This window comes from Somniosus microcephalus, unplaced genomic scaffold, assembly GCF_052327205.1.
Source record: "Somniosus microcephalus isolate GS21.2 unplaced genomic scaffold, FLI_Smic_1.0 unresolved_chr3, whole genome shotgun sequence".
Classification (NCBI taxonomy): Eukaryota; Metazoa; Chordata; class Chondrichthyes; order Squaliformes; family Somniosidae; genus Somniosus; species Somniosus microcephalus.
Window position 1 is genome coordinate 62,156,696 of NW_028225181.1, and position 27,219 is coordinate 62,183,914.

A 27,219-nucleotide genomic window follows, 5' to 3' on the forward strand; every position below is an offset into this window, starting at 1 on the left:
CTGCAGCAAGACATCCTTGTTCCTGTACTCGAACCCTTTCATAGAAACATAGAAGATAGGAGCAGGAGTAGGCCATTCGGCCCTTCGAGCCTGCTCCGCCATTCAATGAGATCATGGCTGATCATCCAAATTCAGTACCCTGTCCTTGCCTTCTCCCCATATCCCTTGATCCATTTAGCCTCAAGAAATATATCCAAATCTTTCTTGAATATATTTAATGAACTGGCCTCCACCGCCCTCTTTGGCAGAGAATTCCACAGGTTCACCACTCTCTGGGTGAAGAAATTCCTCCTCATTTCAGTCCTAAATGGCTTACCCCTTATCCTTAGACTATGACCCCTGGTTCTGGACTCCCCGGCCATCAGAAACATCCTTTCTGCATCTAGTCTGTCCAGACCTGACAGAATTTTATAGGTTTCGATGAGATCCCCTCTCAATCTTCTATACTCCAGTGAGTATAAGCCCAATCGACACAATCTCTCCTCGTACGTCACTCCTGCCATCCCATGTATCAGCCTGGTGAATCTTCGCTGCACTCCCTCCATGGCAAGAACATCCTTCCTCAGGTAAGTTGACCAAAACTGCACACAATACTCAAGGTGCGGTCTCACCAATGCCCTGTACAACTGCAGCAAGACATCCTTGTTCTTGTACTCGAACCCTCTTGCTGTGAAGGCCAACATACCATTTGCCTTCTTAACCGCCTGCTGCACCTGCATGCTTACCTTCACTTACAATCTAAATTAACGATTTGGAGGAAGGGATCGAGTGCAACATATCCAAGTTTGCCGACGATACAAAGATGGGAGGGAAAGCAGTGAGTGAGGAGGACATAAAAAACCTGCAAAAGGATATAGACAGGCTAAGTGAGTGGGCAAAGATTTGGCAGATGCAATATAATGTTGGAAAGTGTGAGGTTATGCACTTTGGCAGAAAAATTCAAAGAGCAAGTTATTATCTAAATGGAGAGAAACTGCAAAGTGCTACAGTACAAAGGGATCTGGGGGTCCTGGTGCATGAAACACTAAAAGTTAGTATGCAGGTGCAGCAGGTGATCAGGAAGGCCAATGGAACCTTGGCTTTTATTGCAAGGGGGATGGAGTATAAAAACAGGGAAGTCTTGCTGCAGTTATACAGGGTATTGGTGAGGCCACACCTGGAATACTGCGTGCAGTTTTGGTTTCCATATTTAAGAAAATATATACTTGCTCTCGAGGCGGTTCAGAGAAGGTTCACTCGGTTGATTCCAGAGATGAGGGGGTTGACATATGAGGAAAGGTTGAGTAGGTTGGGACTCTACTCATTGGAGTTCAGAAGAATGAGAGGCGATCTTATCGAAACATATAAGATTGTGAGGGGGCTTGATCGGGTGGATGCGGTGAGGATGATTCCACTGATGGGTGAGATTAGAACTAGGGGGCATAATCTTAGAATAAGGGGCTGCCCTTTCAAAACTGAGATGAGGAGAAACTTCTTCACTCAGAGGGTAGTAAATCTCTGGAATTTGCTACCCCAGAGAGCTGTGGAAGCTGCAACATTAAATAAATTTAAAATGGAGATGGACATTTTCTTGGCAGATAAGGGAATTAGGGGTTACTGGGAGAGGGCAGGGAAGTGGACGTGAGACTAGATTCAGATCAGCCATGATCCTATTGAATGGCAGAGCAGGCCCGAGGGGCCGTATGGCCTACTCCTGCTCCTATTTCTTATGTTCTTATTATTATGTCCATGTATAATTGAGACACGGACTGCAGGAGTTGATTATAACAAGCCTTTACTTAATGGAGACAACCTGAAAACTGAAAATACAGAAGCCTGCTAGGGCCTTTTATACAGGGGTGGTCACTGCCGGTACTGCAGTCTGAGACCAGTTATTCCCTTAAAGGTACATACACAACAATTCCTCCCCTTTTAGATAAACAGTACATAACATTCATTTAACAACTAAATAATAACTAATTACAATTACAATTACGGTTGCTAGATACATTGGTTGAAGTTAAGCAATTATAAGTTCAGTCTTTGAGGAGGCTTCCTAATTCTGTCTGGATAACGCCTCTTTGGGATATCAGGTTCTTCTGGCAAGGTTGCGTCGGGATCAATGTCGTTGTTTGGTTCGTCTGCTTCCAATATCACCGATTCTGCGGTAGATGCAATTGGTACTTTGGTTTCATCGCCAGGTGTATCAGATCGTGGTGTGGAGTTGACGTTTTCCAGTGACTCTAGAATATGGTCAGCATGGCGTCTTACAATGCTCTCTCCAACGTCCACGGTATACATTAGAGGTCCTTGCCATGTACAGCTCGTTCCTGGCTGCCATTTCTCTGTGCGGTAGTCCTGGGCCAAAACTGGTTGACCTATCTTAAAACTCCTGGTCGGCCTTTCATTCATATTCTGAAACTGCCTGTTCTCCACATCTCTTCTGACATTTGGCTTAACCAAATCCAAGCGGCATCGTAGTCTTCGATTGAAGAACATCATGGCTGGAGTTTAGTTGGTAACTGCATGTGTCGCATTCCAGTAGGCAAACAAGAAGTTATCCACCTTGTGTTGTAGGGGTATATCTTCATTACACATTGCCTTGATAGCCTTCTTGAATGTTTGAACAAACCTCTCGGCCAATCCATTAGTGGCTGGATGATATGGGGCGGATGTGTAATGCTTAACACCATTGTTCTTTAAGAACCTCCGGAACTCTTCAGACACAAACTGTGATCCATTGTCAGAGCAAATCTGTTCAGGCAGCCCATTCCTGGCGAATATGGTTCGTAAGACTGTGATAGTTTTTTCTGTGGTGGTTGAGGACATTTTTATTACCTCTGGCCACTTTGAATGTGCATCCACCGCAATTAAAAACATCGAGTCCATAAAGGGACCAGCAAAATCAATGTGCACCCTTTGCCATACAGATGAGGGCCACTCCCATGGATGTAGAGGGGCTTGTGGTGGGGCGTTTTGGACCTTCAGGCATCCTGTACAGCTCTTGGTCATCTCTTCAATTTCTCTATCGATTCCCGGCCACCACACAAACGCTCTGGCTAAGTTCTTCATTTTTACCCCTCCCAGATGACCCTCATGAAGCTCATTGAGCACTCTATCCTTCAATTTGGGTGGGATTACTACTCTGGATCCACATATCAAGGTTCCTCTGCACACTGACAGCTGTTCTCTTCTCGGCGAGAATGCTGGCAGCAGTGGTTCGCCATGTGCTGGCCATCCCTTCACCGTTAAATCATAGACCCAGGAGAGTGTCGGGTCATTTCGTGTTTCCTTTTCTATGTTTGCATTCGTCACAGGGAGACATTCGACTATAGTCGAGTGGAATAACTCCACTGGATCCACTGCCAGTTCTTCTTCCACCATCGGCAACGGTAGGCGCAACAATCCATCAGCATTCCCATGCTGTTTAGTTCCTTTGTACTCGATGTCATATTGGTGTGCCCCTAGGAAAAGGGACCACCTCTGTAGCCGTTGTGCCGTCATTATCGGCACGCCCTTCTGAGGGTTGAAAATGGAGATGAGAGGTTGATGATCAGTTAGTAGAGTAAATTTCTGACCGTGCAGGTAGTGATTGAACTTCTTCACCCCCCACACCAGGCTGAGGGCCTCTCTGTCAATCTGGGCGTAGTTACGCTCGGCTAAAGTTAACGAGCGTGACGCAAAAGCTATCGGCCTCTCTGAACCATCAAGGAATTTATGTGACAGTACTGCCCCAACACTGTAGGGAGACGCATCACACGCCAGTCTTATCGGTAGTGATGGGTTGTAGTGAGCCAATACTTCTCTTGAAGTGATTAGGTCCTTACTCTTCTGAAAGGCCCGCTTACATTCATCGCTCCATTTCCATGCTACTCCCGTTCGTAGTAGGGCGTTCAGTGGATGCAGAATTGTGGACAAATTCGGCAAAAACTTATGGTAGTAATTCACCAATCCGAGGAATGACCTCAGTTGCGACACATTTTCAGGCGCTGGAGCCTTAACTACCGCTTCAATTTTGTCAGGGGACTTATGCAACCCCTCTTCATCAATCACGTGGCCACAATACGATATCTGTTTCTTAAAATACTCGCACTTAGGGCGATTGGCTTGTAGCCCATGTTCACGTAGTCTAGTGAGCACCTGCTCTAGGTTGGCAAGGTGTTCACTGTCATCTTCACCTGTCACTAGGATGTCGTCCAAGTAACACTGAGTCCCCGGAATCCCTTGCAGGACTTGTTCCATCGCTCTTTGCCATATCGCCGGAGCTGATGCTACTCCGAATACCAGTTGATTATACTGGTAAAGACCTTTGTGAGTGTATATCGTGAGATACTTCCTAGAGGATTCTTCAACCTCCATCTGCAAATATGCTTGTGCTAGGTAAATTTTTGTAAAACGCTTCCCTCCAGATAGTGAGGCGAAGATATCTTCTATCCTTGAAGAGGATATTGTACTGTGTGAAGGACTGGGTTCACCGTCACCTTGAAGTCCCCACAGATGCAAACCTTCCTTGGCTCCTCAGACTTATTGTTTAACATTTTCTTCATGACAGGAATGATGGGTGTCGCCCACTCGCTCCAGTCTACCTTAGATAACATGCCTGCCTTCTCCAGATTCTCCAGCTCTGCCTCGGCGGCTGGGTGAATTGCATATGGTATCGGTCTTGCTTTGAAAAACTTGGGAATTGCATTCTCCTCTATTTTTATCGAGGCGGTTACGCCTTTAAGAGTGCTCAGTTCTTGTTGAAATACCTCTTTGGCGTCAGCTAAGATTGTTGACAATCGTCCAGGAGTGACGTCGTCATCCTTTTTACCAGCCACCGTCAGTGCCTGAATGGAGTGCCAGTCTAAACTTATCTTTCTGATCCATTCACGTCCCAATAATGGTGGTCCACCATCTTGCAGAATGTAAAGATACAATTTCCATATTTTCTTGCCGTTGCATTCGACAGGCACCCTTATTTTTCCTCTGGAGTATACCTTTTGCCCCGTATACGTCCTCAAGACAATGGATGTCTCTCTCAAGGGTATGTGTGAGAATAGCCGCTCATAGTCTCGTCGATTCATGACGGTCAGAGCTGATCCTGTATCCAATTGCATTTTGACTTGGGACCCTGCTATCGTGAGGGTGACCCAAATGGTTCGATGATCCTCTTTTGCGATTACATTGTGAAGTTTGAGACAGCTTAGTCTCTTGTTCCCGGATTCACTATCGCTCATCTGGTCTTCGGAACTACTGTCCGTCATCTTTTGTACTTTCCTGTACGGTTCCTTAGTAGCCTTTTTGTTGTCGTTGGTCTTCTTCCCAAACCTGCAAACTCGTGCAATGTGTCCCATCTTTCCGCAGTGCCTGCATATTTTGTCCTTGGACCAGCAGTCCTTCTGGTCATAGTTTGTTCTGCCGCAGCGATAACATTTTGCAAATCCCCGTGTCATTTCATGGGTGCCGTATTCCTGTGGCTTTTGTTGTATTTCCGCAGCTCCCCTTGCTGCTGCTTCGTACGATACTGCCACGCTGAAAGCCTTGTCTAGCGTCAGCTCTTTCTCTGAGAGTAACCTCTTCTGGGTTCCTTCACTCAGGAGTCCACAGACAAATTTGTCCCGTAAGGTATCTGCCAGTCCTGCTCTGAACTGGCAGTGCTTTGATAGCTTGCGTAGTTCCGTAAGGTAATCAGCATTGCTCTCATTTTTATGCTGGTTTCTCCTGTGGAATTTAAATCTTTCTGCGATCAGCAGCGGTGTAGGATTTAGGTGTTCCTGTAGGATAGCAACAATTTCGTTAAAACTCTTCGCCTTCGGCTTGGCTGGAGTAATCAGGTCCCGCAATAGGCCGTACGTTCTTGCGCCCATTAAATTTAGCAATACCGATGCCTTTTTCTCATCGGCTATTTCGTTTGCCTCGCAATATACCTCGACTCTTTCCTCATACGTGGTCCAGTCTTCTATTGCATTATCGAAGGCAGTGATATCGCCAGTCTTTGGCATCTTGAAAATCTAAGATGGCGCCTCCCACGCTTTGCCTTCGTCCCCGATGGATCAAAATGGTGCCTCCCGTGCTTTTCCTTCTTCCCCGCTGAGTTAAGATGGCGCCTCCTGCACTCTCCCACCGCTGCCTCTGCTGCCAACGCCGCTCTCCACGGTATTTTTATTTTTCTATCGCGCTTCAATATTTGCTCCGTTAATTGAAGAACCATTCCCGTCGTGGAGCGGACCCTCTGGGACACTTCCCTCCCTCTTCTTAGGTCCGAACGCTGCCCGGCTGCGAAGCACCGGCCGCGCCCTGTGTGCTCCACCCTCTCTCTCTCTCTCTCTCTGCTTCCCGACTCGCTGCCCGGCCCCATTGCAGAGCCACCCGATCGAGCTCTAGCCCGCCGCAGCCCAGGAAGGATCAGTGCACTACCTGCCACCAGCCCGATTAGCTGGGAAACCACAGACTGGAGACCAAGCCTGGTTCTCGACAGTCTCTCCTGCACGTTTCAATTCGATGATTTGGAGAGCGGTTGCCCACGGTCGACACCCGTTTCTCGAGTTTCTTTGGATTATTATTATTTTTTTCTTTCTTCTGGCTTCGACCTTCAATGACTTTGTCTGAGGTGCTGCCAAGTTGCAGGTAAGTTTGTTTCTTACTCGTCGCCAGTATTATGTCCATGTATAATTGAGACACGGACTGCAGGAGTTGATTATAACAAGTCTTTACTGAATGGAGACAACCTGGAAACTGAAACTACAGAAGCCTGCTAGGGCCTTTTATACAGGGGTGGTCACTGCCGGTACTGCAGTCTGAGACCAGTTATTCCCTTAAAGGTACATACACAACACTTATGTTCTTAATAATCTGCCTTCCTGTTTTTGCCACCAAAGTGGATAACCTCACATTTATCCACATTATAGTGCATTTGCCATGTTTCTGCCCAATCACTCAACCTGTCCAAATCGTACTGGAGTTTCACGACATCCTCCTCACAGCTTACCCTCCCACCCAGCTTTGTGTCGTCTGCAAATTTGGAGATATTACATCCAATTCCCTCGTCCAGATCATTAACATATATTGTGAACAGCTGGGGTCCTAGGACCGATCCTTGCGGTACCGCACTAGTCACTGCCTGCCACTCGGAAAATGACCCATTTATTCCAATTCTTTGCTTTCTGTCCGCCAACCAGTTCTCTATCCAAGTCAGTACCTTGTCCCCAATCCCATGTGCCATAACTTTACCCGCTAATCTCTTATGCAGGACCTTATCGAAAGCCTTCTGAACGTCCAAATACACCACATCCACTGGTTCTCCCTTATCTACTACCAGTTACATCCTAAGAAAATTCCAGTAGATTAGTCAAGCACGATTTACCTTTTGTAAATCCATGTTGACTTTGTCTGATCCTGTCACTGTTATCCAAGTGCTCTGCTATTACATCTTTATAATGGACTCTAGCATTTCCCCCACTACCGATATCAGGCTTACCGGTTTATAATTCTCAGTTTTCTCTCAACCATCTTTTTTGAATAGTGTCCTCCTTTGTGAAGACAGAACCAAAGTATGTATTTAATTGGCCTGCCATTTCTTTGTTCCCTATTATAAATTCCCCTGATTCTGACTGCAAGGGACCTATGCTTGACTTCACCAATCTTTTTCTCTTCACATCTATATATATAAAGCGGTTCTTCTGTCTGTCATTCCGTCTGTCTGTCTGTCTGTCTGTCCAGCTATACACGCTCAAGTTATAGAGCGTACCTACACGTGTGTTAAATCAAAAGGAAGCTTACGATTCCAGAACGGTCGTAAGCATATTTACGGTTCGGTGAGACAAAAATTGTGCCCGCGGTCTCCAAAAAACGTTCAAAATTCCAAGCTTTATCTGCTCATTAGCATTGAGTGACGTCGAGGCCGACCAATCGTACGGTCGAGCGACCCGACGGTCGACCAATCGCTGCGTGGCGGGGGCGGGTTCCTGGCACGTGCGGGCGGGCCCTCCTAGAGTCGAGTGATGGGACGATTGACCAATCCTACACTTCGGTGACCTGACGGTCGACCAATCAGTGCGTGTGTGGGCGGGCCTTATTGTTCTGAACTGAGGTGAGTCTCCGCCATCTTGATTCCAAACTTTTCATTTCTTTTTCCCGCTTTCTGCGCATTTTAAAAAAAAGTTGCTTTTAAAACACATATTGTATTAAAAAAAGTTAATTACTTTATAAATCTTTTATCTAATCTCATTAATTTTCCTACATTTCTCCGTTTTTGCAGGTAGGCCTCAAAGCCTGGGCGTCTGTTGCCAGCTATGCTGGACCGTAGGCAATTGTTTTGTGGCAAGCTCCTCCTACCCCTCACCCCCCACCCCCCCCTTCGGTCCCCCCCGTTCCCCCCCCATCTCCTCGGTCCCCCCCATCTCGTCGCTCCCGCGTGCACTGACTCAGGCGGGAGTACGGGGTCTCCTGGGCGGTTGCACCCGTCTCTCTCTCTTCCCCGCTTGGCGGTCTTCAAGCCGGCTCGCTTGAAGCCAACTCGGGAGGGCGGGGCCATGTCAGTGCGTGGGGTGGCACGGAGCTCCCCGGAGACATCGCCGGCTCGGGCGGGGGGGCGGGGCTCTTGGGAGAGCGGGGCACGGGTTCGGAAGGGGGGGAAATGTTTAACCCGGCAACCGGCTCTCGAGATCGGGAGGGGAGGAAGGTCACCCCGGCAACTGGGCCCGGCCATCTTTCATCCTGGCAGCAGTTCAATGTAGCGAAACAACAGCGCCATATTTGATCCTGGCGGCACGGCAATTACCTCGTGACGCCATCTTTGATCATGGCAGAACTTCAATGTGGGCCCGAACAGCGCCATCTTTAGTCTGGACTGCCCGGTTTCTTCCTCCTTCCCTCACTGTCTCCTTCCCCCTCCCCCTCCCCCCCTCCCTCCCTCCACCCCTCCCTCCCTCTCCCCCCTTTCCCTCCACCCCCTCTCCCCCTCACTCCCCCCTCCCCACCACCCCCCTCTCTTCACCCCCTCCCCACCACCCCCCTCTCTTCACCCCCTCCCCACCACCACCCTCTCTTCACCCCCTCCCCCCTCTACTCCCCCTCCCTCCCCCTTCCCCCCCCAGTCGCTCTCTCTCTCTTCCAACAACATGCCCTCGAAAAAGCCTCGGCACCGCCGGGCACTCCAGATAGTATCTATTAAAGCTTTTACAGTCAGTTTTGATGTTCCCTGAAAGCTTACTCTCATACTCTATTTTCCCCCTCTTAATTAATTCCTTTGTCCTCCTTTGCTGAATCCTAAACTGCTCCCAATCCTCAGGTTTACTGATTTTTCTGGCCAACTTGTATGTCCTCTCCTTGGATCCTATGCGATCCCTAATTACCCTTGTTAGCCACAGTTGAGTCACCTTTTTTGTTTTATTGTTATGCCAAACAGGGATGATCAAATTCTGTAGTTCATCCATGCGATTTTTGAATGTTTGCCATTGCCTATCCACCATCAACCCTTTGAGTGACATTCCCCAATCAATCCTACCCAACTCGCTCCTCAGACCATCATAGTTTCCTTTATTTAAATTCAGGACCCTAGTCTCCGAGTCAAATACTTCACTTTCCATCTTAATGAAGAATTCTACCATATTATGTTCGCTCTGACCCAAAGGGCCTCGCACAACAAGATTGCTACTTAATCCTTTCTCATTACATAATACCCAGTCTAAGATGGCATGATCTCTAGTTGATTCCTCGACATATTGGTCCAGGAAACCATCCTGTATACAGTCCAGGAATTCCTCCTCCACAGTATTGTTACTAATTTGGTTAGCCCAATCTATATGTAGATTAAATTAACCCATGATAACTGCTGTGCCCTTATTGCACGCATCTCTAATTTCCCATTTAATGCAATCCCGAACCTCTGCATTACTGTTTGGAGGTCTGTATACCACCCCCACTAACATTACATGAGGTCAGCTCGCTGGATGGAACCTCAGGTGCCCTGAGCTTGATCTCCAGTCCCAACTGCCCCCTTACATCAGTATCCCTTCACTTTTATACCCTGCAGTGATCCATCTCTGGCACCTGACTCTTCTTTGTCTTCTCTGCTGGGTTTTGGCAGGAAGCAAGGAAAAGACAGCTGGAAGTTCGCTAATCTGTGATTTACAAGGACACATTCCCTGGTTCCCAACAGTTACTTTCCTTCAGTAATGTTCTGCTGCTCTTTCAAAACTGAGATGAGGAGGAACTACTTCACTCAGAGGGTGGTAGGTCCATGGAATATGCTGCCCCAAAAAGCTGTCGAAGCTACATCATTACATAAATTTAAAACAGAAATAGACAGTTTCCTAGAAGAAAAGGGAATTAAGGGTTACGGGGAGCGGGCAGGAATTTGGACATGAGTTTAGGTGCGGATCGGTCATGGCTCTGTGGGTAGCGGAGCGGGCCCAGGGGCCGTGTAGCCTGATCCTGCTCCTGTTTCGTGTGTCTAATTCTGTTAGATTCAGGAGATAGTCCTGTCATATTGGATTGGCGGTTAGGATCGGATCAGCCATGATCTTGTTGAGTGGCGGAGCGGGCTCGGGGGGCCGATTGGCCTACTCCTGCTCCTGTTTCTTATGTTCTCATCATCCCTAAACTACCATTCCTGCTGTTAATTATGTTATTTCTTATAGTTTCACAATTATACATATGAACAGCACACATTATAATTTAAACTATTCTACTACTCACTCTGCTTTAAGCTTATATTGTGTTTAATAACAGACAAAACCTGTTTTTCCCCTGATCTGATTACAGATTCCAACCAGTCGATTCAGTGAATGGAATGTCTCATCAGTGTTGCCATGGCGATCTCTCTGCAGTGAAACACCTGTTTGAGTTTCTAACTCAGACTAAACTTCTCTTTCCCATAATGCATATTACATGACACACTTCATGACAATGAATTTTAGCTTTTATGTTAATATCTCGAAAACCTACAAGAAAGAAAGACTTGCATTTATATAGCACCTTTCACCACCTCAGGACGTCGCAATGTGCTTCACAGCCAATGAAGTACTTTGGAAGTGTAGTCACTGACAGTGTTGTATTGTAGGAAACAAGCGGCTCAGATACACAAACCTTTAAAAGTGGGAGGACAAGTTAAGGCTCATGGTATTAAAGGGAGTGGGGCAGCATGGATAGTTTATGGAGCACAAGATCAAAATATCTAGATGAGACTACAATAGGGAGTGTGGGGAACTGTGGAGAGTGATTTCAGTGTGATATACATGGGTTAGTAGATTGAACAGGTAGAAGTCAGGTAGAAGTCAGCTGAAATTTAGTGTAGAGATATGTGAAGTGGTACATTTTGGGAGGAAAAATGAGGGGAAATGTACATTTTAAGTTGCAACATACAAGATTTTGAGGGGTATCGACAGGGTAGATGCTGAGAGGCTGTTTCCCCTGGCTGGAGTGTGTACAACTAAGGGGCATAATCTCAGGATAAGTGGTCGGCCATTTAAGACTGAGATAAGGAGGAATTTCTTCACTCAGAGGGTTGTGAATCTTTGGAATTCTCTGCCCCAGAGGGCTGTGAATGCTGAGTCTTTGAGTATATTCAAGGCTGAGATAGTTAGATATTTGGACTCTAGGGGAATCAAGGGATATGGTGATCGGATGGGAAAGTGGTGCTGAGGTCAATGATCAGTCATGATCTTACTGAATGGCGGAGCAGGCTCGAGGGGCCGTGTGACATACTCCTGCTCATAATTCTTATGTTCTTACGTAAAACTTTAAAAGTAGAGGAGCAGAGCGATTTAAGAGTTCAGGTACAATGGTGTTCCACAGGGATTTGTGCTGGGATCACTGTTGTTCATAAATGATTTGGACTCGGGAATCATAAGAACAATTTCAAAGTTTGTCGATAACACCAAAAAAGGTAGAGTTAATACTGAGGAAGACAAAATGCAAAAAGCCATTGAAAAATTTCAGCATGGGGGTGTAATTGGCAAATGAATTTCACAAAAGATCAGTGAGAGGTGGTGTGTTAATGAATGTCACTATAAGTCAGTGTGAAGTGGTGTGTTAATGAATGTCACTATAGATCAGTGTGAGGTAGTGTGTTAATGAATTTCACTGTAGATCAGTGTGAGGTGGTGTGTTTTGGTGGGAAGAATGAGGAGGCCACACATGACTTGGACAAGGGGGTGAAATTATGTTGCTTTGTGCCTCCTGTGATATTCAGTGGAAGGTTAGCGGCGGCGGCAGCTGGTTGCGCCCCGCGGCACTGCACTGCCGGCAATGACGTCATCGGCGTGCGCAGCACCCCGGCTGCAACCCCTGACCTATCGCCGGACGATATGTCCGACAGCGTCAGGGGTCGTTCCTGCAGCCACGGCGACACCACTTAAAGGGCAGGTGTCAGGCGGCAACTTTTTATTTTGGCCAACTGCGAGCACCTGCCCCCTTCCCCTTTCTTCTTCGGGGTGTCGGCCGTGATCGCTGTCGGGCGCTCCTCTTGATCCGCCACCCCGCTCCCCGGTGGTCCAGCAGGGCCCCGGTGTGTGCAGTGCTAGGCCCCTCTGCTTTAATCAGGGAGGGAGGTCTGCTATGACGCGGTGCTATGTGCCGGCGAGCGTGGCGCTGTTACACGAAGCACCGTGAAATTCACTGGTAGTGCCTCAAGAGGGAGGGGAGCACTTCCACTAGCACCCCGCCTCCTGCTTGGGGTGCTACCACTGAATTTAATGTGCAGGGGCACTAACTTTTTCAGGGGGCTAAAATTAGCCCCGGTGACGTTAGCGACCCAAAGGGGGTGCGACCGAATTTCCCGAGTCTAAATGGGCTGGAGGAGCAGAGGGATCCAGGGACACAGATACACAAATCACTAAAAGTAGCAACACAGGTTAATAAGGCCATTAAAAAAAAAGTACTGGGGTACATTCCTAAAGGAGCCTTCTGTTCCGTGCCTAGGAGCTCTGAACCATGGCAAAGATTGGCTGGGACACGTTTCACACACGCCTCGAGATTAACCCACACGGCAACTTAACTTTCAGTGGAGAGAGACAAGAAAGACCAAAGTGCTGTTTGCCCCCCTCAGTGTGGCCCTGAAGGACTGTGTCCAGACTGGAGTTCTGTTCCCGCCGTACGATCCTCCCCAAGATTGTCCTTTCTGAGCTCCAGCCAGGTGATGCTAAACACTCAGGTGGGAAAGACAAAGATCTACAATGTGTTTAAAACAAAGCTGGTTTATTTGACATCTATCCAGAATATTAAACTCCAGCCCATTTCCTGGAGTTATTAACATCAGCAGAAACAATCCCCACCTGTCAGAATGAACATGGTTCAGTCCTGGATGTGATTAACAGCAGCAACAACAGAATCCAACCCCTGCAGTCACTTGTGAACTCGCTGGTGTGTCAGCAGGTTGGATGAGCGAGTGAATCCCTTCCCACACTCCAAGCAGATGAACGGCCTCTCCCCAGTGTGAACTCGCTGGTGTGTCATCAGGTGGGATGAATTAGTGAATCCCTTCCCACACTCCGAGCAGGTGAACGGCCTCTCCCCAGTGTGAGTGCGCTGGTGTATAGTAAGCTCAGATGATCGCCTGAACCCAGACCCGCAGCGAGAGCACCTGAACGGTCTCTCATCAGTGTGAACACGTTGATGGCGTATCACTTCCCTGGAACTTTTAAAGCACTTCACACAGTCTGGGCATTTGAAAGGTCTCTCATCAGTGTGAACTCGCTGGTGTGTCAGCAGGTGGGTTGAACTAGTGAATCCCCTCCCACACTCAGGGCAGGTGAACGGCCTCTCCCCAGTGTGAGTGCGCTGGTGTATAGTGAGCTCAGATGACTGCCTGAACCCAGTCCCGCAGTGAGAGCACCTGAACGGTCTCTCGTCAGTGTGAACACGTTGATGGCGTATCAGTTCCCAGGAAGTTTTAAAGCACTTCCCACAGTCCGAGCAGTTAAAAGTTCTCTCATCAGTTTGAACTCGCTGGTGTCTCAGCAGGTTGGATAACTGAGTGAATCCCTTCCCACACTCAGAGCAGGTGAACGGCCTCTCTCCAGTGTGAACACGCTGGTGTGTCAGCAGGTTGGATGAATTAGTGAATCCCTTCCCACACTCAGAGCAGGTGAATGGTCTCTCTCCAGTGTGAACATGCTGGTGTGTCAGCAGGTTGGATGAATTAGTGAATCCCTTCCCACACTCAGAGCAGTTGAACGCCCTCTGCCCAGTGTGAATGCGCTTGTGTCTCGATAGGCCAGAGGGATGCCTGAAGCCTCGGCCACACGCAGAACACGTGTACGGTTTCTCCCCGCTGTGAACGATGCTTTTTGCTTCCATGTTCAGAGGCCGGTGATATTCAGATCCGATGAGTCGAGTGACTCTGTCAGATCTTGAAGTGATGTTTGGTTTGAGCTTACCGTCTGTAAATCCTCCCCTTCCAGTGCCCTGTAAAATTAATTTAAAACAGGGAGCGTGAGAGACAACCCACAAGAAAACAAAGGCAGGTTGTGAAATTGAGCTCAGTGAATCTGGTCATTTGTGGGACCGGCACTAGAAAAAAGTGACCATGAAAGCTGCCGGATTGCCATAAAAACCCAACTGGTTCACTAACGTCCTTCAGGGAAGGGAATCCGCCACCTGGTCTCGGCCTACACAAGACTCTGGCCTCTATGGGAGGGGAGAGAGAGAGGGAGCTGGGAGGGGGAGGGGGCGAAGGAAAGGAACTTTATACATCTGCAACTCGACCAGAACTTTGATAAAACCTCCAAAACCCGCGACCTCCACCACCTAGAAGGACAAGGGCAGCTGTTGTATGGGAGCACCATCACATCCAAGTTCCCCTCCAAGTCTCACATCATCCTGACTCAGATATATTCATCATTGCTGGGTCATAATCCTGGAACTCCTCACCAAACAACATTGTGGGAATACCTTCACCACACGGACCGCAGTAGTTCAAGGCGGCGACTCACCACCCCCTTCTCAACGGGAAACTGGGGATTGGCAATATTTGCTGCTCTTGCAAGCAACACCCACATCCCAAGAATGAATTAAAACAAATCTGTAGATGTAAACTGGATTAAAAGCCTGTACAGAAATACTTGTTCCTAAAACAATACTCTTTTACATTGCATTAGGAGAGCGAGGAAGGGCCATGAAATAACATTGGCGAGCAAAATAAAGGAAAATCCTAAGGTGTTTTATAAGTATATTAAGGGCAAGAGGATAACTAGGGAAAGAGTAGGGCCCATTAGGGACCAAAGTGGCAATCTGTGTGTGGAGCCAGAAGATGTAGGTGGGGTTTTAAATGAATTTTTTGCATCTGCGTTCACTATGGAGAAGGACAATGTAGACATAGAAATCGGGCAGGTGGACTATGATATACTTGAACATATTAGCATCGAGAGGGAGGAGGTACTAGCGGTTTTAGCAGGCTTAAGTGGTTAAATCCCCAGGCCCGGACGAGATGTATCCCAGGCTGCTGTGTGAGGCAAAGGAGGAGATTGCAGGGGCTCTGACACAAATTTTCAGAACCTCTCTGGCCACAGGGGATGTGCCAGAGGACTGGAGAACAGCTAACGTAGTACCATTATTCAAGAAGGGTAGTAGGGATTGATGCGCTATCAACAATACCAAAAGCTACGAGATGGACTTACATGAAGTAGGCTTTTATTGACTAAGAACTAGAGCATGCCTCTGCTAGTGAATCCATCCTAAGAGCTCGCGGGGGAAGGGTGGTGAGTCACCTTTATACCCGGGCTTAGGGGTGGAGCCAGGGGCTGAAACATGCCTGGACTTGTACAGGGTTAACAGTGGTTTACCACACAGGCATGTACAGGTTAACAGTGGTTTACCACATTCACCCCTCGTTTAAAAAAAAGAGTCCGGCGGGGTGAAGTGTTTCAAAAGTTCGTATACGAAAGTCTCTCTGGGGGGTCTTGTCTGCCGTAATGACCTTCGTGGTGCCGGTTGCGGCGGTTCTTTGCCCGCGGCCGCTTCTCGCGTGGGACGGAGCACTGGCGTGTCGTCCTCTCGGGGTAGGGATGGCACCGGCATGTCGTCAGTTCGTGGTAGACACCCCGGTGGTGCGTCGTGGGTAGTGGTGGTGGGTGGAGGTAGTGGATGGTGATCGATGGTGTTTCGGGTGGTATCTGAGGGTGCGAGGTCTCGAATTGAGACTGTGTCCTCCCGCCCATCAGGATACGCCACGTAGGCGTACTGTGGGTTGGCGTGGAGGTGGTGAACCTTTTCGACCAGGGGGTCCGTCTTATGGCTCCTCACATGTTTCCTGAGCAGGACGGGTCCCGGAGATGTCAGCCATGGCGGTAGTGATGTCCCCGAGGTGGATTTCCTGGGGAAGACGAACATCTTCTCGTGAGGGATGGCGTTTGTGGCAGTACAGAGCAGTGATCGTATGGAGTGGAGCGCATCGGGGAGGACATCTTGCCAGCGGGAGATTGGGAGGCCCTTGGATTTTAGGGCGAACATGGCGGTCTTCCATACCGTTGCGTTCTCCCTCTCTGCCTGTCCGTTACCCCGGGGGTTGTAGCTGGTAGTCCTGCTCATGGCTATGCCCTTCTCGAGCAGGTACTGGTGCAGCTCGTCGCTCATGAACGATGAGCCCGTCGCTGTGGATGTAATTGGGGAAGCCAAATATGGCGAACAGGTCGTGGAGGCACCTGATGACTGTGGCGCTGGGCAGGGGGTGGCGAAGGGGAAATGGGAGTACTCGTCAATAATATTGAGGAAGTACGTGTTGCGGTCAGAGGAGGGAAGGGGCCCCTTGAAATCGACGCTGAGACGTTCGAAGGGGCGGGTGGGTTTAATCAGGTGTGCCCTGTCTGGCCTATAAAAATGCGGTTTGCATTCGGCGCAGACCTGGCAGTTCCTGGTCATGCTCCTGACCTCCTCGATGGAGCAAGGCAGGTTGCGAGCTTTAATAAAGTGGAAGAACCTGGTGACCCCCGGGTGGCAGAGATCATTGTGGAGGGTCCGTAGCCTATCGACTTGTGCGTTGGCACATGTCCCACGGGATAGGGCGTCTGAGGGCTCATTAAGTTTCCCGGGCCGGTATAAGATATCGTAGTTGTAGGTGGATAACTCGATCCTCCACCGCAATATCTTATCATTTTTGATTTTCCCCCTTTGTCTGTTGTTAAACATAAATGCTACTGACCGTTGGTCAGTGAGCAGGGTGAAACGTTTACCAGCCAGGTAATGCCTCCAGTGCCGTACAGCCTCCACTATCGCCTGGGCCTCCTTCTCGACTGAGGAGTGTCGAATTTCGGGGCCCTGGAGGGTCCGTGAAAAGAAGGCCACGGGTCTCCCCGCCTGGTTAAGGGTTGCGGCTAGGGCGAAGTCGGATGCATCGCTCTCCACTTGGAAAGGGATGGACTCATCCACTGCGTGCATTGTGGCCTTCGCAATGTCCTCTTTTATGAGGGTGAAGGCCGCACGGGCCTCTGCCATCAGGGGGAAGGAGGTTGACTTGATGAGGGGCCGGGCTTTGTCCGCATAGTTGGGCACCCACTGGGCGTAGTAAAAGAACCCTAGGCATCTCTTCAGGGCTTTTAGGCAGTGGGGGTGGGGGGGTAGTTCCAGGAGGGGGCGCATTCGGTCGGGGCCGATGACTCCGTTTTCCACCACGCAGCCAAGAATAGCGAGGCGCGCGGTGCGGAACATACATTTTTCTCTGTTGTATGTCAGATTCAGCCGTTGGGCCGTACGGAGGAATTTTTCTAGGTTGGCGTCGTGGTCCTGCCGGTCATGGCCGCAGATGGTGACATTGTCTAGATAGGGGAAGGTGGCCTGCAGCGCGTTCTGGTCAACCATCCGGTCCATCTCCCTTTGGAAGACCGAGACCCCGTTGGTGACGCCGAAGGGGATTCGGAGGAAGTGGTAGAGGCGACCGTCAGCCTCGAAGGCCGTGTACTGGCGGTCCTCAGACCTGATGGGGAGCTGGTGGTATGCCGACTTCAGATCAATCGTCGAGAATACCCGGTATTGTGCTATCTGGTTGATCATGTCAGATATGCGGGGAAGTGGGTATGCGTCTAATTGCGTGTATCGATTGATCGTCTGGCTGTAATCAATAACCAGGCGCTGTTTTTCGCCGGTCTTTACTACCACCATTTGGGCTCGCCATGGGCTGGTGCTGCCCTCGATAATCCCTTCCCTCAGGAGTCTTTGTACTTCTGATTTAATAAAGCTCCTATCCCCGGCACTGTACCGCCTGCTTTTAGTAGCAATTGGCTTGCAGTCTTTGGCGAGATTAGCGAACGGGGGGGGGGGGGGGGGGGTTTGACCTTCAGGGTGGACAGGCTGCATACTTTGCGCGGCGCCGTGTTTAAATTTTGCTGGCTGCAGACAGTAAGTGGGGGCAGGGGCCCGCCATATGCCATCGTGACGCTCTCCAGATGGCACTGGAAGTCTAATCCTAGCAGTACGGGAGCGCAGAGCTGTGGCAGGACGAGGAATTTAAACTCTCTGTACTCCACGCCGTTCACTGTCAGAGTCGCTACACAGTAGCCGCCGACGTCCGCCGTATGGGATATTGAGGCCATAAAGACCTGGTGGCGTGTGCGCATAACCAATAGGGAGTAGCGTCGCACCGTGTCGGGGTGGATGAAGCTCTCCGTGCTTCCGCAGTCGAAAAGGCAATTTGTGGCATGGCCATTTACCTTTACGTTCATCATGGACCTGGCTAGTTGATGGGGCCTAGATTGGTCCAGGGTGATGGAGGCCATCGTCGAGGTCGGTGGGTCGCTGTAGTATTCGTCCGCGCCGAGGGCCTGGTCCCGAGATGGTGTCCAAGATGGTGGCTCCCCCTCGGCTGGTGGTGTCCAAAATGGCGGCCCGCACGGCTCACACGTGGTTGGTGGGGTCCAAAATGGCAGCCTGTACGGTTCACACGCGGCGCTGCTGGAATTGGGGGTCGATTTCGCCTTGCACACTCTCGCGTAGTGGCCTTTCTTGCCGCATTTGGAGCAGGTCGCGTCCTTTGCTGGGCATTGCTGTCTGGGGTGCTTGGCCTGGCCGCAGAAGTAGCATTTCTGGCCTCTGGTCATTGCAGCTGTAGTTGGGCTGCTGGCGGCTTGTGGCCTTACCGGGTCCCAAGATGGCTGCTCCCGTGGCATCCACGTGGCCACCCGGTCAGGGGGGTAGGCGTCCATGTTCTGGAGGGCCACGTCTAACGAGTTAGCGAGGGCCACCGTCTTCTGCAGGTCGAGCCCCTTCTGTTCCAGCAGCCTCTGCTGAGTATAGTTGGACCTGATGCCGGCTAAGTAGGCGTCTTGGATCAGGTCTTCCGTGCATTCCTTGGCCGTCACCGCTTTGCAATTACAGTCCCGGCCGAGGACTCTCAGTGCCAGTAAATATTCAGCGCCCAATTCCCCGGGGCGCTGTTTTTGGGTAGCCAGGTGTCTGGCGTAGACCTCGTTAACAGGCTTCACGTATTGTTCCTTTAGCGTCGCGATGGCGGCCGCGTAAGTAGTGGCGTCTCGGATGATCGAGTAGACTCGGTGGCTCACCCGTGAGTTCAAGACAAGCCGTTTCGCGTCATCTGTAGTGACAGTAGTGCTGGAGGCCTCCAGGAAGGCTTCGAAACAGCTCAGCCAGTGTTCAAAGTTATTGGCTGCATCTGCTGCTTGAGGATCCAGGTCTAAACGTTCCGGCTTCAAGATTTGCTCCATGTTGAAAATTAGTCAATAAAATTGATGCGCTATCAACAATACCAAAAGCTACGAGATGGACTTATATGAAGTAGGCTTTTATTGACTAAGAACTAGAGCATGCCTCTGCTAGTGAATCCATCCTAAGAGCTCCCGGGGGAAGGGTGGTGAGTCACCTTTATACCCGGGCTTAGGGGTGGAGCCAGGGGCTGAGACATGCCTGGACTTGTACAGGGTTAACAGTGGTTTACCACACAGGCATGTACAGGTTAACAGTGGTTTACCACAGGGATAAACCAGGGAATTACAGGCCAGTGAGCCCAACATCAGTGGTAGGGAAATTATTGGAAAAAATTCTGAGGGACAGAATTAGTCTCCACTTGGAGAGGCAAGGATTAATCAGGGACAGTCAGCATGGCTTTGTCAAGGGAAGATCATGTCTGACCAATTTGATTGAATTTCAAGGGGGTGACTAGGTGTGTGGATGAGGGTAGTGCAGTGGATGTGGTATACATGGATTTCAGTAAGGCTTTCGATAAAGTCCCGCATAGGAGACTGGCCAAGAAGGTAAGAGCCCATGGGATCCAGGGTGCCTTGGCACATTGGATCCAAAACTGGCTTATTGGCAGAAGGCAGAGGGTGATGGTCGAAGGTTGTTTTTGTGACTGGAAGCCTGTGTCCAGTGGGGTACCGCAGGGATCGGTACTGGGTCCCTTGCTGTTTGTGGTCTACATTAATGATTTGGATGTGAATGTAAAAGGTATGATCAGTAAGTTTGCAGATGGCATGAAAATTGGTGGGGTGGTAAATAGCGAGGAGGGTAGCTTCAGTCTGCAGGACGATATAGATGGGTTGGTCAGATGGGCAGAACAGTGGCAAATGGAAATTAACCCTGAAAAGTGTGAGGTGATGCATTTTGGAGGGGCTAACAAGGCAAGGGAATACACAATGAATGGTAGGACCCTAGGAAAGACAGAGGAACCTTGGTGTGCATGTACATAGATCCCTGAAGGCAGCAGAACAGGTGGATAAGGTGGTTAAAAAGGCATATGGGATACTTGCCTTCATTAGCCGAGGCATAGAGTATAAGAGCAGGGAGGTTATGATGGAGCTGTACAAAACGCTGGTTAGGCCACAGCTGGAATACTGTGTACAGTTCTGGTCGCCACACTATCGGAAGGATGTGATTGATTTGGAGAGGGTGCAGAGGAGATTCACCAGGATGTTACCTGGGCTGGAGCGCTTCAGCTATGAAGAAAGACTGGACAGGCTGGGGTTGTTTTCCTTGGAGCAGAGAAGGCTGAGGGGGGACCTGATTGAGGTGTACAAAATTATGAGGGGCATAGATAGGGTAGATAGAAAGGAACCTTTTCCCTCAGTAGAGGGGTCGATAACAAGGGGGCATAGAGTCAAGGTAAGGGGCAGGAGGTTTAGAGGGGATTTGAGGAAGAACTTTTTTACCCAGAGGGTGGTTGGAATCTGGAACTCACTGCCTGAAAGGGTGGTAGAGGCAGGAACCCTCACAACATTCAAGAAGCATTTGGATAAGCACTTGAAATGCCATAGCATACAAGGCTACAGACCAAATGCTGGAAAATGGGATTAGATTAGACAGGGCTTGATGGCCGGCGTGGACACGATGGGCAGAAGGGCCTCTTTCTGTGCTGTATAACTCTATGACTCTATGTACAGACAGTGTCTGTTTAACAACCTAATCTCCCCTAGAATCCACTTCCCTTGACAGTCTCACATTGCAAATTGTTGGGTCCTCCTGGGCTCAGAAGTACTGGCGGTTAAACCCAGCAGCTTCTCCTCCATCTCCACTCCAGCTCAAACTAAAGCATAGAAGCATACAAACATAGAAGATAGGAGCAGGAGTAGGCCATTCGGCCCCTCTAGCCTGCTCCGCCATTCAACGCAATCATGGCTGATCATCTAATTCAGTACCCGGTCCCTGCTTTCTCCCTATACCCCTTGATCCCTTTAGCCTTAAGAAATATATCCAACTCCTTCTTGAATATATTTAACGTATTGGCCTCTACTGCCTTCTGTGGTAGAGAATTCCACAGGTTCACCACTCTCTGGGTGAAAAAAATCCTCCTCATTTCTGTCCAAAATGGCTTACCCCGTATCCTTAGACTGTGACCTCTGGTTCTGGACTCCCCGACCATTGGGAACATCCTTCCTGCATCTAGTCTGTCCAGTCCCGTCAGAATTTTATAAGTTTCAATGAGATCCCCTCTCATTCTTCTAAACTCCAGTGAGTAAAAGCCCAAGCGTCCCAATCTCTCCTCAATCTCTCCTCATACGTCATTCCTGCCATCCCAGGTATCAGCCTGGTGAATCTTCGTTGAACTCCTTCCACGGCAAGAACATCCTTCCTCAGATAAGGCGACCAAAACTGCACACAATACTCACGATGTGGTCTCACCAAGGCCCTGTACAACTGCAGCAAGACATCCTTGTTCCTGTACTCAAACCCTCTCGCTACGAAGGCCAACATACCATTTGCCTTCTTAACCGCCTGCTGCACCTGCATGCTTACCTTCAGCGACTGGTGCACAAGGACACCCAGGTCTCGTTGCACCTCCCCTTCTCCCAATCTATTGCCATTCAGATAATAATCCACCTTCCTGTTTTTGCCACCAAAGTGGAGAACCTCGCATTTATCCACATTATACTGCATCTGCCATGCTTCTGCCTAATCACCCAACCTGTCCAAATCATACTGGAGTTTTTCGGCATCCTCCTCACACACGCCCACCCTGCTTTGTGTCATCTGCAAACTTGGAGATGTTACATCTAGTTCCCTCGCCTAGATCATTTATATATATTGTGAATAGCTGGGGTCCTAGGACCGATCCCTGCGGTACCCCACTAGTCACTGCCTGCCACTCGGAAAAAAGAGCCATTTATTCCAACTCTTTTCCTGTCAGCCACCCAGTTCTCTATCCAAGTCAGTACCTTGCCCCCAATCCCATGTGCTTTAACTTTACACGCTAATCTCTTACACGGTACCTAATCGAAAGCCTTCTGAAAGTCCAAATACACCATATCCACTGGTTCTCCCTTATCTATTCTACCAGTTACATCCTCAAAAAATTCCAGTAGATTAGTCAAGCATGATTTACCTTTTGTAAATCCATGTTGACTTTGTCCGATCCTGTCACTATTTTCCAAGTGCTCTGCTATTACATCTTTTATAATGGACTCTAGCATTTTCCCCATTTTCTGTCGGCCACCTTTTTTGAATAGTGAGGTAATATTAGCTACCCTCCAACCCATGGGAACTGTTCCAGAGTCTATCGAATTTTGGAAGATGACCAGCAATGCATCTACTATTTCTAGGGCTACTTCCTTAAGTACCCTAGGATGTCGATTATCAGGCCCTGGGGATTTATCAGCCTTCAATCCCGTCAATTTCCCTAACACCATTTCCCTACAAATACTGATTTCTTTCAGTTCCTCCCTCTCATTAGACCCTATGTTCCCCGGCATCTCTGGGAGGTTATTTGTGTCCTCCTTTGTGAAGACAGAACCAATGTATTTAATTGGCCTGCCATTTCTTTGTTCCCCATTATAAATTCCCCTGATTTTGACTGCAAGGGACCTGTGCTTGACTTCACCAATCTTTTTCTCTTCACATATCTACAGTTAGTTTTTATGTTCCCTGAAAGCTTACTCTCATACTCTATTTTCCCCCTCTTAATTAATCCCTTTGTCCACCTTTGCTGAATCCTAAACTGCTCCCAATCCTCAGGTTTACTGCTTTTTCTGGCCAATTTATATGTCCTCTCCCTGGATCTTATGCTATCCCTAATTTCCCTTGTTAGCCACAGTTGAGTCACCTTTTTTGTTTTATTTTTAATGCCAAACAGCGATGAACAAATTCTGTAGTTCATCCATGCGATCTTTGATTGTTTGCAATTGCCTATCCACCATCAACCCTTTGAGTAACATTCCCCAATCAATCCTACCTAACTCGCGCCTCATACCATCGTAGTTTCCTTTATTCAAATTCAGGACCCTAGTCTCGGAGTCAACTACTTCACTCTCCATCTTAATGAAGAATTCTATCATGTTATGATCGCTCTGACCCAAGGGGCCTCGCACAAGATTGCTAATTAATCCTTTCTCATTACATAATACCCAGTCTAAAATGGCCTGATCTCTAGCTGGTTTCTCGACATATTGGTCCAGGAAACCATCCAGGAATTCCTCCTCCACAGTATATGGTTACTAATTTGGTTAGCCCAATCTATATGTAGATTAAAGTCACCCATGATAACTGCTGTGCCCTTATTGCACACGTCTCTAATTTCCCGTTTAATGCCATCCCCAACCTCCGCATTACTGTTTGGCGGTCTGTATAACACTCCCACTAACGTTTTCTGCCCCTTGGTATTTCTCAGCTCTACCCATACAGATTCCACATCATCAGAGCTAATATCCTTCCTTTCAATTGTGTTAATCTCCTCTTTAAAAAGCAATGCTACCCCACCTCCTTTTCCTTTTTGCCTATCTTTCCTGAATATTGAATACCCCTGGATGTTGAGTTCCCAGCCTTGGTCACCCTGGAGCAATGTTTCCGGAATCCCAATCATATCATATCCATTTACCTCTATTTGCGCAACTAATTCCTCCACCTTATTACGAATGCCCCTCGCATTAAGACACAAGGCCTTCAGGCTTGTTTTTTTAACACTCTTACAGCTTTTAGAATTATTATTTACTGTGGCTAGGTTTGATTTAAACCCATGATTTCTCTGACCGCCACCTTTGTTTTTCTCCTTCCTGTCTTTTGCTTCTATCCTTGTTTCCCTTTCCTCCGTCTCCCAGCTCAGGTTCCCAACCCCCTGCCATTTTAGTTTAAACCCTCCCCCAGAGCACGAGCAAACACTCCCCCTAGGACATCGGTCCCGGTCCTGCCCAGGTGCAAACCGTCCGGTTTGTACTAGCCCCACCTCCCCCAGAACCAGTTCCAATGTCCCAGGAATTTGAATCCCTCCCCCTTGCACCATTCCTCTAGCCACATAGTCATCTGAAATATTCTTCTATTTCTACTCTGACTAGCACGTGGCACTGGTAGCAATCCTGAGATTACTACCTTGGAGGTCCTATTTTTAAATTTACCTCCTAACTCCCTATATTCATCTTTTAGGACCTCATCCCGTTTTGTACCTATATCGTTGGTACCTATATGCACCACGACAACTAGCTGTTCACCCTCCCCTTCCAAAATGTTCTGCAGCCGCTCTGGAGACATCCTTGACCCTTGCACCAGGAGGCAACATACCATCCTGGAGTCACATTTGTGGCTGCAGAAACACCTATCTGTTCCCCTTACAATAGAACCCCCTATTACTATAGCTCTCCCACTCTTTTTCCTCCCGTCCTGTGCAGCAGAACCACCCACGGTGCCAGGAATTTGGCTGCTGCTGCCTTCCCAATAAGCCATCCTCCCCAACAATATCCAAAGTGGCATATCTGTGAGAGGGGGATGGTCACAGGGGACCCCTGCACTACCTGCCTGTGCCTACTACTCTGCCTGGTGGCCACCCATTCTCTTCCTGCCTGTGCAGCCTTTACCTGCGGTGTGACCAACTCCCTAAACGTGCTATCCACGACGTCCTCAGCATTGCGAATGCTCCAGTATGTATCCACTCGCAGCTCCAGCGCCGCAATGCGGTCTGTCAGTAGCTGCAGCTGGATACACTTCCCGCACACCTGGTCGTCAGGGACACAGGAAGTGTCCCTGATTTCCCACATAGTGCAGGACGAGCATACCACGGCACAGAGCTCTCCTGCCATGCCTTACCCTTTAATTCATTCAAATTAAAAGTGAGGCAGGTATGGTGACCCAGGAGGTGGGGGAGCCTCAGCCTTTGCAATTGTCCAACAGGTTTGAGGTTCTTGTGGTCTGTATGGATGAAAGCGGTGGCTGCAGGGTGGATGAGCAAACTGACCGTGGCACCGAGGTACAGGAAGCGATTCAAGCAGGGGGAGTTAATAGGAATATAGTGGTAATAAGGGATAGCATAGTCAGGGCGATAGATACAGTTCTCTGCGGCCAAGAGCGATAGTCCAGATGGCTGTGTTGCCTGCCCGGTGCCAGGGTTCAGGATATCTGCTCTGGGCTGGAGAGGAACTTGCAGTGGGAGGGGGAGGAGCCAATGGTCGTGGTCCATGTAGTTACCAACGACACAGTTAGAACTAGGAAAGCGGTTCTGCTGAGAGACTGAGCAGCTAGGGGCTAAATTAAAAAGCAGAACCTCAAGGGTAATAATGTCTGCATTATTACCTGAGCCACGAGCAAATTGGCATAGGGTAAATCAAATTAGAGAGATGAATGCGTGGCTCAAAGACTGGTGTGGGAGAAATGGGTTTCGATTCCTGGGGCACTGGCACAAGTGGGATCTGTATCGTTGGGACGGTCTTCACTTGAACCGTGCTGGGACCAGTGTTCTGGCGAGTCATATAACTAGGGCGGTAGAGAGGGTTTTAAACTAAATAGTGGGGGCAAGGGATCAAATTTGGGAAGATGTGGTAAATCAAAGAGTAGAGACAAGGCAATAGAGAAAGGTATTAATATGGGAAATGATAAATAGACCGTGACAGGAAGGGATAGAGAGGACAAATCTAAGAGTAAATCAACAGTTAAGGCTAGAGGTTACAAAAATAAAAAGGACAAAACTAAAGGCTCTGCATCTGAATGCACGTAGCATTCAAAACAAAACAGATGAACTGATGGCACAAATAGGAATAAATAAGTGTGATCTGATAGCCATTACAGAAACATGGCTGCAGGATGACATAGATTGGGACCTGAATATTGAAGAGTACGTGACATTTAGGAAGGACAGAAAGCTAGGAAAAGGTGGAGGGGTGGCTCTGTTAATTAATGATGGTACTGGCACAATAGAGAGGGATGACCTAAGTTCAGGAAACCAGGATGTAGAAGCGGTTTGGGTAGAGATGAGAAATGATGAAGGCAAGAAGTCACTTGAGAGTGGTGTACAGGCCCCCTAACAGTAACCACACAGTAGGATGGAGTATGAAGGAAGAACTAATAGGAGCTTGTCAGAAAGGTATGGCAATAATCATGGGGGATTTAATCTACATAGAGACCAGAAAAATCAGATGGGCAAAGGTAGTCTAAATGAGGAGTTCATAGAATGTTTTCAGGATAGTTTCTTACAACAGCACGTTCTGGAACCAGAGAGCAGACTATACTAGACCTGGTATTGTGCAACGAGATAGGATTAATTAAAGACCTCATAGTGAAGGAGCCCCTAGGTAGCAGCGATCATAATATGATTGAATTTTACCTTCAGTTTGAGGGAGAGAAGAATGGGTCAAAGACTAGTATTTTAAAATTAAATCAGGGCAATTACGAGGGCATGAAAGCAGAGCTAGTTAAAGTGAACTGGCAAATTAGGTTAAGGGACAGGTCAATTGAGATGCAGTGGGAGACATTTAAGGGGATATTTCAGAATACACAGAATATATACATTCCAACAAGAAAGAAAAATTCCAAGGGGAGGACCCACCATCCATGGTTAACTAAAAAAATTAACGATAGTATCCAAGTTAAAGAAAAAGCATATAATTGTGCAAGGATGGCTGG

The 27,219-nt window shown here is 48.6% G+C and overlaps 1 protein-coding gene across 1 annotated transcript in view; it reads right to left on the reverse strand.

Annotated features, from left to right (window-relative positions):
- Positions 1 to 27,219, reverse strand: part of LOC147091610 (uncharacterized) — a 105,280-nt gene that overhangs the window by 71,773 nt on the left and 6,288 nt on the right. The window contains exon 3 of the mRNA XM_085976836.1: positions 13,310 to 14,367. Coding sequence (XP_085832962.1) covers positions 13,310 to 14,259 — 950 coding nt within the window. The 5' untranslated portion in view covers positions 14,260 to 14,367. The remainder of the gene's footprint in view (positions 1 to 13,309; positions 14,368 to 27,219) is intronic.